The sequence below is a fragment of the Aphis gossypii genome, chromosome 1 (genome assembly GCF_020184175.1).
Source record: "Aphis gossypii isolate Hap1 chromosome 1, ASM2018417v2, whole genome shotgun sequence".
NCBI classification, from domain to species: Eukaryota; Metazoa; Arthropoda; class Insecta; order Hemiptera; family Aphididae; genus Aphis; species Aphis gossypii.
In genome coordinates, this window is record NC_065530.1 from 58412452 (window position 1) to 58428673 (window position 16222).

The 16222-nt window shown below is 23.7% G+C and overlaps 1 protein-coding gene across 3 annotated transcripts; it reads right to left on the bottom strand.

Moving 5' to 3' along the window:
• Positions 1-59: 59 nt before the first annotated feature.
• On the bottom strand, positions 60-14388 carry LOC114124410 (peptide transporter family 1-like). 3 transcript variants are annotated; one of them, XM_050198217.1, is made up of 21 exons: positions 10063-10160; positions 9671-9796; positions 9497-9596; positions 8983-9111; positions 8736-8842; positions 7774-8665; positions 7579-7651; positions 7353-7494; positions 5313-5405; positions 4371-4447; positions 4173-4292; positions 3714-3796; positions 3357-3530; positions 3021-3272; positions 1720-1962; positions 1543-1640; positions 1300-1422; positions 1118-1217; positions 914-1042; positions 256-363; positions 60-189 (listed from the first exon to the last, which is right to left on the bottom strand). In XM_050198217.1, the coding sequence occupies exons 6-21, from the start codon at positions 7789-7791 to the stop codon at positions 88-90; spliced, it is 1935 nt and encodes a 644-aa protein (XP_050054174.1). In that variant the 5' UTR covers positions 7792-8665; positions 8736-8842; positions 8983-9111; positions 9497-9596; positions 9671-9796; positions 10063-10160; the 3' UTR covers positions 60-87. The 3 variants fall into 3 exon arrangements, with proteins under 3 accessions (XP_050054174.1, XP_050054173.1, XP_050054175.1); XM_050198216.1 differs by having other exon boundaries at positions 4173-4447; XM_050198218.1 differs by lacking the exons at positions 3714-3796; positions 4173-4292; positions 4371-4447; ... (7 more) ...; positions 9671-9796; positions 10063-10160 and adding exons at positions 13228-13310; positions 13517-13787; positions 14321-14388.
• Positions 14389-16222: the final 1834 nt, after the last annotated feature.

Below are 16222 nucleotides of genomic sequence, written 5' to 3' on the forward strand. Positions count from 1 at the left end.
TAGAATTTATTTATACATTTGATGGCAAAATTACGTCTCATTATGATAAATGAAGTAGGTACATTTAGAGATAGTTGTTTATTCTGTTCATTGGGTATTTATACATTTATACTTGTATTTGGTGCTCATTAGCATAAATATTATCATATCCAAAACCATTAGAACAGCATAAAATAAGAACTCATGGCCCTAAAAAAAATTTAAATTCAAAACTTTTTATTATCTATTTATACTTATTTATATCGTTTATATCACTTGGTTTTCAAATTGTCCAATTTTCGAAATAATAACTATAAGTATATTTCCAACTGCCGTTGTACATAAATTGACTGCTGAAAGAAATGACTTCATACTTAATGGAGCCTAAAAATTGATTATATAATTATATAATGGTAATACCATATTATATCAGTTGTAGGTATTCAGTATAGAACATACAACGGTACTTAAATATTTCATTGCAATAAATACGAAATAATCATGACAATAAATTGAACAAGGCAACAATTAAGCGTGATATAAATATGTAATAAATAATTATAATGGAAATTTATTTTCAAGTCATAAAAGTTAATGACAATTAATAATTGTTATGTATTTTATATTGTATTATTATACTTCAATCTTCAATTAGAGATTGTAGGTACTGTTAACAAATATTCTTAATTTTTAATGATAAATCTTTTTGCATATTATATTTTTTTAAATTACATATTGAAAAATAAAATGTCTCATTTTCCTTTTGCTCAATATTTTCGCGGTACCCAATAATGTCCGCCCGCCCATGCTTAATTGTTGTTTGCTCAATTGTTAGGACATTAATAAATACTTTGTATAATTAATATTACTCAAAATACTAAGTAACTAAAGCAATATAAAATTTAGGTTATCTATTAATTATTAATAATTTTACTTGGGTGAATGAGAATTCCAATAATGTAACCACAAACATAACTTCAGCTATTGTAATTAAAATCGTTTGTGGAACTTGCCATAGAATATGGATATATTTACCCTTTTCTAAAGTGATTAATTTGGCATTCTAAAATTACAAACCAAACAATTTACAACCACAATTTTTGTATTACTTATGTGTTAAGAATTTAAGATTAGTTACCGTTTGGTTAAAATTATGGTGAAATAAGAGGTCATTAATACTAACAGGAAGAAAATCAACATTTTGTAATATTGACTCATTATCCAAATATATGTCATAACTAAAATATAAGTATTAATATCAGTTAAAAAAATTCAAAGTTTAAACATACATACACAAAATAGTTAAATATAAATATTTACGTTCCGATAGGTAATTCATAATTTTGATCTGGGTTCGTCGAAAGTGAAAAACTTATTTCAGATAATTTATTATTAGTATTCCTTAAAATAATGTTTTGACTGAAGAAATTATCTTGCAAAATCCTTGTAATAATAATATTATAATTAATTAAAATTAGCATTATCTTTTGGTTGTACTATATGTACCTATTATGAATTCCAATATTATGCTGTTTACATTTTACCTATGTCTTAGATATTTACCTAAGATTTGAATTTCCGCTCTTTAATTTCCTCAGTTCCTTTAAATATTTCAATTCGATTTCTTTATCATTTTTAGATGTTAAAAAATATGACGAAACCTTAAATTAAATAAATATCAATTTTTATAGTAATTTGTTAAATGGTAAAATGAGTTGATAAATGCATAATAATTCTAACCTTCCCTTTATCAATGAAAACATGTTGTATCGAAGTACTCATTTTTAATTCGCACGTGGGATGTAACTCTATAGATAAAACATCAGTTTCATTATATACAGTTGAACTATAATTAATATGAACTACATCTAATTGTTCAATAGTGAAGTTTCCAACCAAAGAGCTGGATACAGATACATTGCAATCAAAATTATTGTACATTCTTAATTGGCCTTCATTTGACGATATTGTAAAGGTTTGACCCTGAAAAAACTCATTTTAAAATTTGAATAACGGATAAGATACTCATAAAACTACGAGTATAAGTATTTAAGATATGAAATTAAAATATGAACTAAAAATAATCTAATAATTAGGTACTTATACTATGTTAGTTAAAATTTTTTTTTAATATTTATTACATAATATATTCAGCTATATTAATATTGTAAGCACCCTTAGCGTGTAATATTATGGTCACATAAACGGCCACACGCCTCAGGGGAAAATAGTCTGTTTTAGATCTTCGTTACGATTACAGCCCACGTGTACATAGCTTAGTTAATGCTTAAACTGCAATATTACCTTTTTATCTGTTAATAAATAAATGTATTCAGAGTAACAATGAAAAATAAATAAATAAAATATTGATACCTAATACTAGTAAATAGATCTATTATCCGACTTAACAAATCTATTTTATTTTAATTAACGTTCTACGGCTGTTGTGTTAAAGTACCTACAAAATAGTATATATTATTTTAATGATCCTAAAACTATATTATGCTTAAATCTTTACGAGGTAGATGTACTAAACTTTTTTTTTTTTTAATTAAAATAAGTATGCATTTTAATAGAATTTAACTTGGATAAATGCAATCCGTTTTTATGTCTTATAGTTTATACGAACGTTATTATTAATATCCAGAAAATCAAAAACCTTATCACCCATAACTCTTTCAATTTTATTTATTTTTTATTGGCTTTTAAAAATTACTATTTTGAATGTTGAATATTACAAATAATAATTTAAAATATGAATATAATTTTTCAACTAAAATAAAAGTGATTTAAATTTTAAATTTTCTATAAAATTTACTATTTGCTATTTTTTAAAATATCTTCTGATTTGCCAAAATATACACAATACAATTATTAAGTCAATGACATATTTAGGGGGGCAAGGGGGCCCCGGGTGGTAAATTTTGGAGAGCATTTTGATATAATATGGCACCTAGGTCATTTGAGTGATAAAAAAGGAATAGCATTCAGATAATCTGGGGCACAAAATTCCTAAATACGTCTCTATGTTAAGTACTTACAATTATAGTATATTGAACAACCGCGGCACACACAAACGATGATGCAGCAATTAGGCCACCTAAAGTGACTTTTTTTAGAGGTGTATTTATACCAATTTTATACAAAAGTGGATAGACCACAGCATTAAAAAGTGGTATAAATATTAAGACGAATAAGGGATTAATTAAATGCATTTGATCAGGCTTTATAGACCAATTTAAAAAATCTATCTTGCCATTCATTAGAGTTCCTTGCAAAATCCAACGAGAACCCTAAAAAATTAAATAATATAACAAATATACATATAATACATTTATTTAGTATTAATTTTAACCAAAGATTATAAAAAAACTTACTTGTTGATCAAAAAGTGCATAGAACATTGGAACTGGAATAAACAAATACATAACATCTAATGCAGACCTCAACTCAAATATTTCTCGTGTATTGTATTTATCATCTGCATAATCCAACCAATTTTTCTTTTTCTCTTCATTTGGAGAAGTGGTTATTTTTTTTTTCAATGCATGCTTTTATAGAAAATAAAGGTAGTATAAAATTATAATATTCATCATGTAGGTATTGTGTTTATATAATGTATAAAGGTATATATTTAGCACGTTATATATATTTTATTAGTTAGGTACCTATAGGTATAAAATATTAATACAAAATAAGTATGTTGATTAAAGCTATTAATGTAATACTCTTACAAATATGCATCCAATTGAAGTTGTGATGATACTGGACGTGGGCTTAATGATTTTGTATAGATTCTTGCCAATTACAAAAAATACTCAAACGTTCATAAAAAAAAAAAATAAATGGAATTTAAATATTTAATACTATGATAATACTATTTATAATTCATAATAGTAAATTAATCTAATAATAATAATAATAACAAATATTCTAAACAATAATCGCATAATATTAGTAGGTTACCTACTAAGTAGATATACATACGCATAAAGTGATAACTATTTTATTATATAATATAGCCATATAGGTAGTAGGTACTAATGCAGTTATTCATTCATATTTTTTTGTTTTTAATTTCTTAACAAAATTATTATGTATTACTTAAATCAATTAATTATATTTTATAAAAGATAGCTATCTAGTAGCTCTTCGAAATATTGTCGAGTAATAATTTATATTTAATATCTTACCCATTGAGATCACCATAAGGATAGCAGGCACCCCAAAAGCTAATGGAAAACATGAATCTTTGCCAAAACACTGAACCGATTTTCTCAGTTCTGGTGTAATGGATGACGATAACAATGACCCTAAATTAATAATAAAGTAAAACATTGAAAAGAACATTTGCAGATGATGTTCTTGGTCTGGCAACACAAATTGATCACCTCCAAAAGCAGAGACGCATGGTTTTATACCACCGGCTCCAATTGATGTTAACAATAATCCGATTATTGTAAATGATCTGCAGAGTTATATAATATTTATTTTAGTGAAATTAAAACATTTTTAGGATAATAATGATATATTGATTATATATAATATTGACCTAAGTATATTGTAGACATAAATAAACCCAACAAAAGGAAAAATTATGTTTAATAAGCTACAAAGAAAAGTATTTTCTTATTTTTAAACTGTTATACTTTTAATTAGAACAAAATATATAGCTTATCAATAAACATGTTTAAATTTGTTAAATAACTTTTAAATTTGTATTCTACTCATATTATAAACAGTATAAAATATAATATTGATACAAAACACGCGTTGGCATTCGGACATTGGCCACTATAAATCAGATATTTCACCCCTCATTACTTACTTAAAATTTTTTATAAAATTACATAAATATTGAAATGGGCTTGTTTAAATTTACCTATTGTTCCACTATTTACTATTATTATTAGTTCTACCAAAAATTCAAAATTTAACTTTTTAGTATTGTATTGAAAATAAGTATTGTAAATTATGGAGAAATAATCTAAGGTATTTGCAATTTGCATTGTAAAAAATCTTATAATTTAATTCAGATGGCTCCATTAAATGTAAATGTTTCAAGTGTTTTAATATTTTAGCTATATAGAAGGAGAAAGTCTACTCTAGGGAGCAATTATTCACTGTATATAATATAATACAGGTAGCGAAAAGAGTCAAACGTCCATGGGGTTAAGAGTTAAGACGTAAAGGATTCTTATAAGTTATTTATAGTATTGGGTACGGCACATATAATATATATTGCACACAAAATATATGCAATAAATACACTGTTTTTATATTGATTTTAAGGTAATTTAGTACCTATATGATGTAAACGTTTTATCATATACCTCTGAAAATGTAAACTGACTGAAGTGACAAGAGATGCAATAGCCACTATGATATTTCCCATCGCATGTACAATAGACAAGATGAAGATAGTCCTGGAAATGTAAACGTAATAGATGTATTTATGTAAATTATATAGTTAATAGAATATAGTTTAAATTTTTTTTTGTAAATATATAACAAATTGATAAATTACAATTAACATAGATACTATGTAGGTATCTACTTAACTACGATATTATTTTTTATTAATACTATTAGTTATACTCCACTGATGTATATATTTTAATTTTTGACTCTAAATTAAAATCACAACAATGAGTACTATTTGAAGTATACTACTATGTAGTATGCAGAAATAGATAATAATGATAATATTAAATATACATTATATACATAGAGATGTTATACTGTTATAATATATTATACTATTCCTAAACTTTTGTCATCTTGCGCAATTAATCATTAATTATTATAAATTTATGATTAATTTAAAATCTAATACATTAATTATCGCATCCATTGAACAATTCTGAGTAGTCAGTGATTAACCTAGAAATAAAAATTTTGTTGATAACTGAAAAATTGGTGGGTTGGTGCCGGGTGTGACAGGCATTTTAGATTTCACTTCACAAAAAAAGTCTGAGTTTGACGCCACTGAAGATGTAAAATATAAATCATAGATATACTATGATGTAAATACACTGTGATCTGTTTATGATATTATTATTATGGAGTCAAATAATATAGTTAATTTATTTTATTTTAAAATTGTATACTGATTTCTAGAACATAACTATGTTATATCCTGATGTAACCAAAGAATTATTAAGTATTTTTAATTTTACAGTATAAATTAAACATAAAGCTATTTTGATTGTATAATGAATAAAAAATACACTGGTAAAATTATATATTAGGTACTTGATATGAGAGTCGTAAAAATACTATACAAGGTGAGGTGATATGAGACACTATAGGTACTACTATAGAGACATATATGTCGCAATTATTAAGATTTTATGAATTTAGGTTCAGAGGTTCTCTTAAAATGTATTAAATAATAAATTAAATTTTTCTTGATAGAAATTATAATTTAATACTTTCTCTGAAAAGGACATGGTAATAATAACAATCAAGAGTTACTGACAGAACAGTACATAGACACGGTTCCGTCCTATTGTTGTTATTTAGTAGATAAAAACCATAAAAATATAATATATAGGTAATGTATATTTCATGGATATCTTTTATAATAAGTATTAATACATAACTAAGAATATTTTATCAAAACAAATAATATTTTAAATTTTTAAACGACTAAAAATTAATTTACAAATCTAAATCCTTACCAGAATACAGTGGTATTACTATAATTACAAATTAGAATTTTTTTTTTATTTTTTTTTTTTTTTATTGCCATATTATGTCTATTGTTCTATTGTCTATAATATGTAAATTTAAATAACATTTTGTATAAGATGGAAAGCTAAAACAGTTTAAAAAAATATTTATTTGATTTAATCTAAACGTTGTAAATAATAAATAACTTTTATCGACATTTATATATAGAAAAATTAACAAAAAAAAAAAATGAAAATATAAAATATAAAATATTTATAATATATAGGTATAGCTTAAAAAGAATCAAAATACTTTTAAAATGTTGAGTTAATATTTATTTATTTATTTAATTTGTTTAAATTTTCGAGTATCTGTGGTTATTCGTTGCTTGCAGCAAAAAACAACAAAATTGATTTTGAGTAAAATTTCTCGGTTTTTTTTATTTGTTTTGTTTTACCTGATTATTTTAGGAAACTCTGAGAGTTTTCAATTTTAGTTTCTTAAAAGTACTAACCATAGATCTAATTGCTATCAAAAACTACTTTCAACGTTGAAGACTAGAGCATTTTTTCTACTATATATTATAATATCGTGTACACAGACAAAAAAAAAACATACATTATAAAACCATTCACAAGTATTAGAATATAAAATTATTTATAAATAGTAAATATATAAAGTTCATTTATTTTACTTACTTATATTTTCCCCAATATGAATCTGCAATGATGGCTCCAAACAATGGTGATAAGAATGAACAGATCAAAAACATATGAAATATAATCGTGGAAGTATCGTGGTCATATTTTTGAATTGTTGTAAAAAATAAAACTAAAATAGCTGTATAAAAATGTAAAAATATTTAAAAACTTAACCAGCATTTTAATATTAATGTTAAAGATTTAGTATAGTGTACAGAATTACTTTTAAGACCATGATAACTAAACCGTTCACAAAGTTCATTTCCGAATATATACCAGACTGCTTTTGGATATCCCTATACATTTATTAAATAAATATTTAAGTAAAATGTGGGTTAACAAATACATAAATATAAATAATAATTAATAATAGCTTACAGTAATAAGTGTAATAACAATATAGATTATAGATACTCACATTTCCTTCTTTTTGCATTATATAGAACTTAATAAACTAAATTATTGAATAAATTTAACAAATTTGTAGTATTTAATTAATTATTACAAAAACGTGATATAAACAAATAGTTTTCGTTATTATTTTTTACATATTTTATGTATTTAATTAAAAAGTTGCTGAAATTTAACAGTGTGTATAATTATTTCATTGACTCATCAGCTATATAAAGCAAAAAAGTATAATGGCCATGAAGTATTTATTTTATGTTAACACTACCTACCACACTAGAATCACAATTAATTGTTATTTTTATTTTATTACATAGTAGTCACCGCAATTATAAAAGTTATAGATAGTAGATAGGTACGGTACCTATCCCCTACCTATAATATTAACTACTATATAAATATATATTGAATAAAATACTTAAGGTATTTAAGCTTATTAGTGATTAAGCCAATTTCAATGCCCCTATTCTAACTACCTACTTATTTTGTTGTGCTTGTACAATTCACCAAATTATATCAATTGTGTAAAAGAAAAGAAAATTAAAGTATCTATCTAATAATAACAAACCATAAATATTAAATATTATATGCATAAATATAAAATTATAATGTAAATTATAAATTAACAATAAATATAAATTATTATGAGCAATTTAAAACGATAACAAAATTCAAATGTAAAGTCCTTTGAAGATTTCGATGAGTAATAATTTCGATCTTTGATGTTGTTGCACCTAAATATAATTGGTATATACCTAGGTATATTAAAATATTTAAAAATTATTGCTCATTTTTTTTGATTGGTCATCTATTACACATTTATACTTATACTTTGCACTCATAAACATAAATAATATTAAGCTTAAAATTGTTAATATTATATAAAATATGTATTCATGAATCTAAAAAATAAAATGTTTATATTAGATAATGATTTATTATACAGAATTTTAATTTTTACTAGTATCTTACTTGATTTCAAACAATTTCATCTTAGATATAATAACTATAAGTAAATTTGTAACTGCTTGAGTACATAAATTGGCTGCTGATATAAAGAACTTCATACTTAATGGAGCCTAAAATTGATATAAATATGGTAAATGAACTATCTTTTTTAAATAAAAGAATTATAATAAACCAATAACTTTATTAGAAATAAATTTATTTAATTATTTTTTTTTTATTATTATTATTGCTTAATTGAAATTTATTTTACTTGGGTGAACGAAAACTCCAATGATGTAATCACGACCATAACTTCGCCTATTGTAATTAAAAGCATTTGAGGAACTTGCCATAGAATATGTATATATTTCCCATTTTCTAAAGTAATGAACTTTGCGTTCTAAAATATAAAATAACAAAATTTAAAATTATACCAACTGAACAGTTACCTAACTTATATAATTGGGCATGATACGATTTGCGCGCGGTTTTATTTTGTATTACTTAAATAAATTTAATGATAGTTTTTTTTTAAATAACATTTTTTTTTTAATATTATATCATTTTTAGTTTCTGAATTAATGTATATTTGTATCTGTATTTAAATATTAAAAATAATAATAAATTTGGCAACGTCGTACCCAATTTCAAGCGTAATCGTACGCCTTTGAGTAATTAAAATTTTGTCTTTTGTTATTCTGGCACTGCGCGCAATCATATACCTAAAAAGGTATAACGCGAGCAATCGTACTCCGCCGATATAATTAATTGTTTAAATTAATTACCGAATGGTTAGAACTATGATGAAATATTAAGTCTTTAACGCTAGCCGGCAGTAAATTTGTCTTATGCAAAATATGTTCATCGTCTAGGTATTTATCATAACTATAGTAGGTAAAAATTTCTATTAAAAACATAGTTAATATAATAAATTGAATATGCATACAAACCACACTTACGTTCCGACAGATATTTCATGGTTTGTTGTTTTGTTTAATGGCAATTTAAAATTCATATCAGACAATTTATTATTAAGATTACGTAATGTAATGCTTTTCCCCGACAAATTATGACTGTACAAAATCCTAATAAATTTAACATTTTATGATTATATAAATTCTATAATGACAAAATTTAACGTTATTTTAGTTTAATTATTTATTTTAATATCTTGGAATTATCAATTCTCCTAAATACGTAATAACTAATTAAGTAAATAAATATTCAATTGTTTTTTTGTTACAATTATATTGTTGTAGTTACTTTTATTATTAATTGGGTAGTTATAACTATCATTAATTTTATTATAGTTTTTTACTAAGATATAGGATCTTAAAATCAATGGTATAACCTGAGATTTTAGTTTCAATTCTTTAATTTTCTTAATTCCTTTAAATGTGTTAATTCTATACCATCATTATTTTTAGATGTTAACAAATACGAAGAAACCTTAAATAAAATAAATACATTTCATTATAATTGTTTGTTAAAAAGGTTAAAAAAAAATCATAATAATATTCTAACCCTTTTTTTTACAATGAAAACATCTTGTTTCAAAGTTGCCGTTTTTAATTGACACGTAGGATTTACGTTTATAGATATAACATCAGTTTTATTAAATTCTTCTAAACTATAATTAATATGAATAGTACATATTATAATGGTTCATTACTAAAATTTCCAACCATAGAATCGAATATGGTTACGCCGCAATTAAAATTATTGTATATTCTTAATTGACTTTCATTTGACAGCAATATTAAGGTCTGACCCTGTAGTAAAATCAAAAATGTCTTAAGAAGACGCCATATTCGCATGTGTTGTTTTCGTCTTACACACGTTTGACATGATAAATTTCCGTTCACCAGTTTTAATAGTGTACTGGTAGTTTTGATATAAGAGTGAATTGATTTATTATAAGATATAAAGGTAAGATTATTATCTAGAGGCTAGGGCCCCATGTATCTTTTTAATGATATTATTATTTTTAAATAAATTTTGATCATTTTAAAACTTAGAGTTTCAAAAACGTCATAACTTGGTTAAAAATAATAATATGAATAAAATCTGCTTGCAGCTTTAGATAATAATTTTACCTTTAAATGTTATAATAGGTCAATTCACTCTAATATCAAAACTAACAGCATACTTTTGAAACTAGTCAATGAAAATTTAATCCGTCGTACGTGCATGTGTAAGACGGAGATAACACGTTCAGGTACGACGTTCTCTTAAGGAAAACCATGGTTAGGTATACAACAATAATTATGTGTATATATTATGTGTCTTTGATTAAATTCTCGTTAACATGCAAAAATTTCACTCGTGACTAAGAATTCGAAAAATAATATACAGTTTTAATTTATGTATACGTGTGTTGTATTTTATAAGATTTAAACTCTAAATCGTAATTAGGTACGTACTGTTTACTTCGAATTAATTTTGTGTACGAGCTACTCGTATGTTCCTTTTTATAAAATGTTAAACACAAAAAAAACATAAAATATTATGTTAATTATACCTACATAGTTAAAATTATTGTTGAACGTTCACTAAAATGAGTTTTTAATGTGTCAACAATCAGCGTTTATTGCTGTATAGTGTACAATATACAGACAATGATATTTTAACTACGCTTATAGAATCTCAGAAAAAAAATTATATATAATTAGATGATTTACAATGTTTATGAGACACACATTTTTTTATTATGATTTTTTAAGTTTTTAATTTGTTTAGGAAAATTTTTTCTATATCATTGCATGTTATAAATAAGAATATTATACTAAAAATGTTTGTATGTATGATTATTGAATATTGAATAAATGGTTTTATTATTTAAATTACTTTAAGAACTTTATTAGCTGTAAAGTGTTAAAATTCATGGTACACGTGTACCTCTTGATATTTTATTTGTCACTACATACTTAGAAATTCTTATCTATAATTTAAATGCATATTTATAGTACTTTTGTTTTAATATAATTCGTAGTAATACATCAAAATATATTCATAAACATAGAACCTCCAGATTCTTATGAATAAGTAAAAAAATATTTATGAATTATTATAAATAATACGTATTTTAGTATAATTGTATCTATTTAACATTTTAGATTAAGTCTATAACAAAGTTATAAACAGAAAAAAAAATCATAAATTATTAATATATTTACCAACATATTAACCTCATTAAAGTCATAAAGATATTATAAGCTTGTTTTAATGATGTATCAATAATATTATATTGGGTAATAACTTATTATAATCTACTTGTCATGTAAATTTCGTGCACAATGACTACTACGTAAATGTTACAACTTAGTAGGTACTTACATGGGTACTTATAATAATCTGCTATCATTTAAAAGTCACTAGCATGTCATGTGTAAAAAACCTAACCTTGATTTTTTCGTGTATATTAATTATATATTAATATAATAATTAATGGCTAAAAGTAAATACTTACATTAATTATGTACTGCACGATAGCAGCACATACGAACGACGATACAGTAAATAGGCCTCCTAGCGTGACTTTTTTTAAAGGTGTGTTTACACCAATTTTATACAATATTGGATAGACTACACCATTAAAAAATGGTATGAATACCAAAACGAATAACGTATTCATGAAATGTACTTGATCAGGCTTAATTGTAAAATTTAAAAAATCTATCTTGCCATTCATTAGTGTTCCTTGTAATATCCAACGAGAACCCTGAAAATTTTAATTTTTAATATTCATTATTTTTTTTTCTTATAGGTATATGTATTTAGAATAAATCATAACAAAGAAGTATAATATTTATAAAGGTATACCATTATTTCTATAAGTTATGAAAAATGTAAAAAAATATTTATTTATAGATTATCTTTATGTTTTTAGAATAATTCTGCAGATTCATTAATCTATAATGAAATCAATAATACTATTATATACCTATATACATCCACGTGTGAAGGATAATTTTAATAAATGCATTTTTTAAATAAATATTTTTTATAAAATAACTTACTTGTAGATCAAAAAGTGTGTATAACAACGGTATGGGAATTAAAAAATATATGACATCTAAAGCTGATCTCAATTCGAATATTTCATGTGGATTGTACTTATTATCTGCATATTCCAACCAATCTTTTCTTTTCACTTCATTTGAAGAAGCCATTATTTTTTTTTTCAATGCATACTATTATGAAAAATAAAAATAAAATAATGTTCGAAAAACGCGTATTCTATATATCTATAATCTATTTTATTTATAAGTAAACAGGATGACTTAAATCAAACGAAACTCACTATTTTAAAATCTATTAATATTTTTGAAAATATTTCAAAAAATAGCAAAATATCTTTAAAAAGTTAAAAGATTTTGAAATAATCAGTGTTTAATAAAACAATCACTTAGTATATTTAGTATGTTATAAGTAATAACTTATTAGTTATAAATTATTACAGGAAGAAATCATACTACTAAATATATTTGATAAAAGCTATTGTTTATGCTCTTACAAATATGCATCCAATTGAAGTTGTGATGGTATTGGATACAGGTTTATTGATCTTATACAGGTTCTTGCCACTTACAAAGAACACTTACACGTTCATAAAAATAAAGAATTATTAATTGGTATTTATTCCGTTAATCAAATCATAATTTATAAGCACACATTATTATGATTATTATTATTTGTATGCTAAATTATACAATTAATATTTTTTAATTAATAGTAGGTATATTTGTATATATTTAGTCTTTCCTTGAAAATCAACAAGTTATGAGTTCTGTTAAATAGCATACCTATAGAGATCAACATTAAGATAGCAGGAACCCCAAATGCTAATGGAAAACATGCATTTTTTTCAAAAAACTGGATTGATTTTCGCAATTCTGGTGTAATGAACGTTGATAACAATGACCCCGCATTTATACTAAAGTAAAATACAGAAAAGAACTTTCGCAGATGATCCTCCTGATCTGGTATTACAAATTGATCACCTCCAAAAGAAGAGACGCATATAGTTTTATACCACCGGCTAATGATGTTAACAATCCAATAACCGTAAATAATCTGTAAATGAATAAAAATGCAATTTTGATATCTCCGTGGTCTTCTAAATAATATTGATTATACTATATTCTAATAAAATCAATGATATCTCTATATAATATATTTATATAGTTACAAACATCCGAAACACTTTTTTATGGTCATTGGTCATAAACTCATATAACATATAAAATTTTAAATGAAAAATTGACCAACTTTCGTACAGTTCATTAACGATTTACAGATACATATATTAATAAAATATAAAAACATTTTTATAAATTTAATTAAGCTATTCGTACAAAATTACAAAGAGTTTATTTTTTATGATTTTAAAAATAAATTGAATTTTTGTTAATACAATGTCATGTTCCATTTAAAATATTATTTAATAACTAGAATAATTTACATATAGCTGATAAAAATGTATACGAAATATAGGGTAATGCCGTGATATAAAACTAAAATATTAACTATAAACAATTTATATAAATCCTTCAAAGCTAAAGAAAAATTATATTTATTCATCAATTTAGTATTTATAATGTACCTACATATTTTACCATACCTCTGGAAATTTAAACTGATCCAAGTGACAAAAGATGCAACAGCCACTAAGATATTTCTTATTGCATGTACAATAGATAAGATAAAAATGGTTCTGTAAATTTAAATATAGATGTTATATTCATTGGTTTGATTCGTTTATATTCATATAAAATTTTAAATAATTTAAAAAAACATGTTAAAATGTAAGTATGATTTTGAAAAAATGAAGTATTGAATTATTAATTATACATGTAGTCGAGTTAAATTATGTACCTACTTAATACAATTGGAAATGAAGGATAATTTTTTATCAAATGTATTTAATAATACAAAATTGTTTTGTATATTAATTGTGAGCATTCGTCAAAATACCCGCGCAAATTACGTTGAAGACTTTAGAACGCTAAGTCAAGCATTGAATTCAGCAATTATTCTATTAATACTATAGAAGTAACGACGCCGGCACACCGCCGACATTATCTCACCAAAATTTAAACACTGCAGTGACAGATTTCGACAGAAACTTTTCCAGTTAATAGTTTAGTTCATGTATTTTTAAATTACATTTTGTAACATACTAACATATTATGCTATAATATGGAAAAACAAATTATAAATAGCGTGTAATAGTACATTCTATGTTCTATCAATTATATAATATATATATATTATATAGTAAATTTATTTAATTTTTAGTTAAAATAATGAATGTAACATAATAGTTTATACCTTTACCGATATATGTATCATGAAATGGTGTGAATACTTAATAAATTTAAATAAATTAAATTAAAGTTTATCAATTTTGGATTTATTAAATAATAATACATAATGTGTATAATTGTATAAATATGAAAAGTTTCAAGTTGATTCAGGTTAAACAAAAATCTAAAATTGATTCCGAAAAATCGTTATAATATACCATTAAATATTATAATTCAAAGTTCGAACTTCAAACATGAATGAGAAAAAAATTGTAATGAAGTATTTTTGATATTTATTGTTTGTTAACAACAAAGATCAAAAATGTATAAATAGCTCAAAGAGTTATAAAATATATAAAATATTAATATTAGTATTATTATTATTTAAATAATAACTAGAAATGGCTAGTATAAATATTTCATGGAAATTTCTAGTTTGGTGGGTATATTATTTTTTGAATTCCAACAAAAAAATCAACTTTGTCATCGGTGTTGCCTAAATATTCCCTCTTTCTCGATAATTTTTATTTTTTGTTAGTTATTGCCAAAAAAAAGTACTTGGATTTTTCTATTTTTAGGTATAATAAAAACTAAATTAAATGAAAAAATGTAAACTCTTAAAGTTGAAAATTAAATAAAATTAACTGCTCTAAAACTGGATGATTAAATACATACAAAAAACATACACATACCTATCCATCATAATTACAATCAATACATTTTTTGCTTCACGTAGAATTTAAATTAAGTATATAAAGTCAGCAACAACTTATAATAATGATTTACAGTTATAGGTATATCTAAAGAGCAATTTAAAGAGGAAAGCAAATGGGTTTTCCGCCCCCACCTCCTTAAACCCCAACAAAGTTAAGCGTTGAAAATGTATTTGGAATTGATTAACATTAACATACAGTATAAAGTAAAGATGCAGAGCAATATTGTAAGTATACTTTTACTTTATATAGGTATTTGGGTAATAAAGCTATTTTATAGGATATTATTCTGCAGTTAATTTCACTTACTTATATTTCCCCCAATACGAATCTGCAATGACAGCACCAAACAATGGTGATAAATATGAACAGACTAAAAACATATGAAATATAACCATAGACGTATCATGGTCATATTGTTGAATAGTTGCTGTAAAAAATAAAACCAATATTGCAAAATACAATAAAATTTAAAAAAAATTAAAATAAA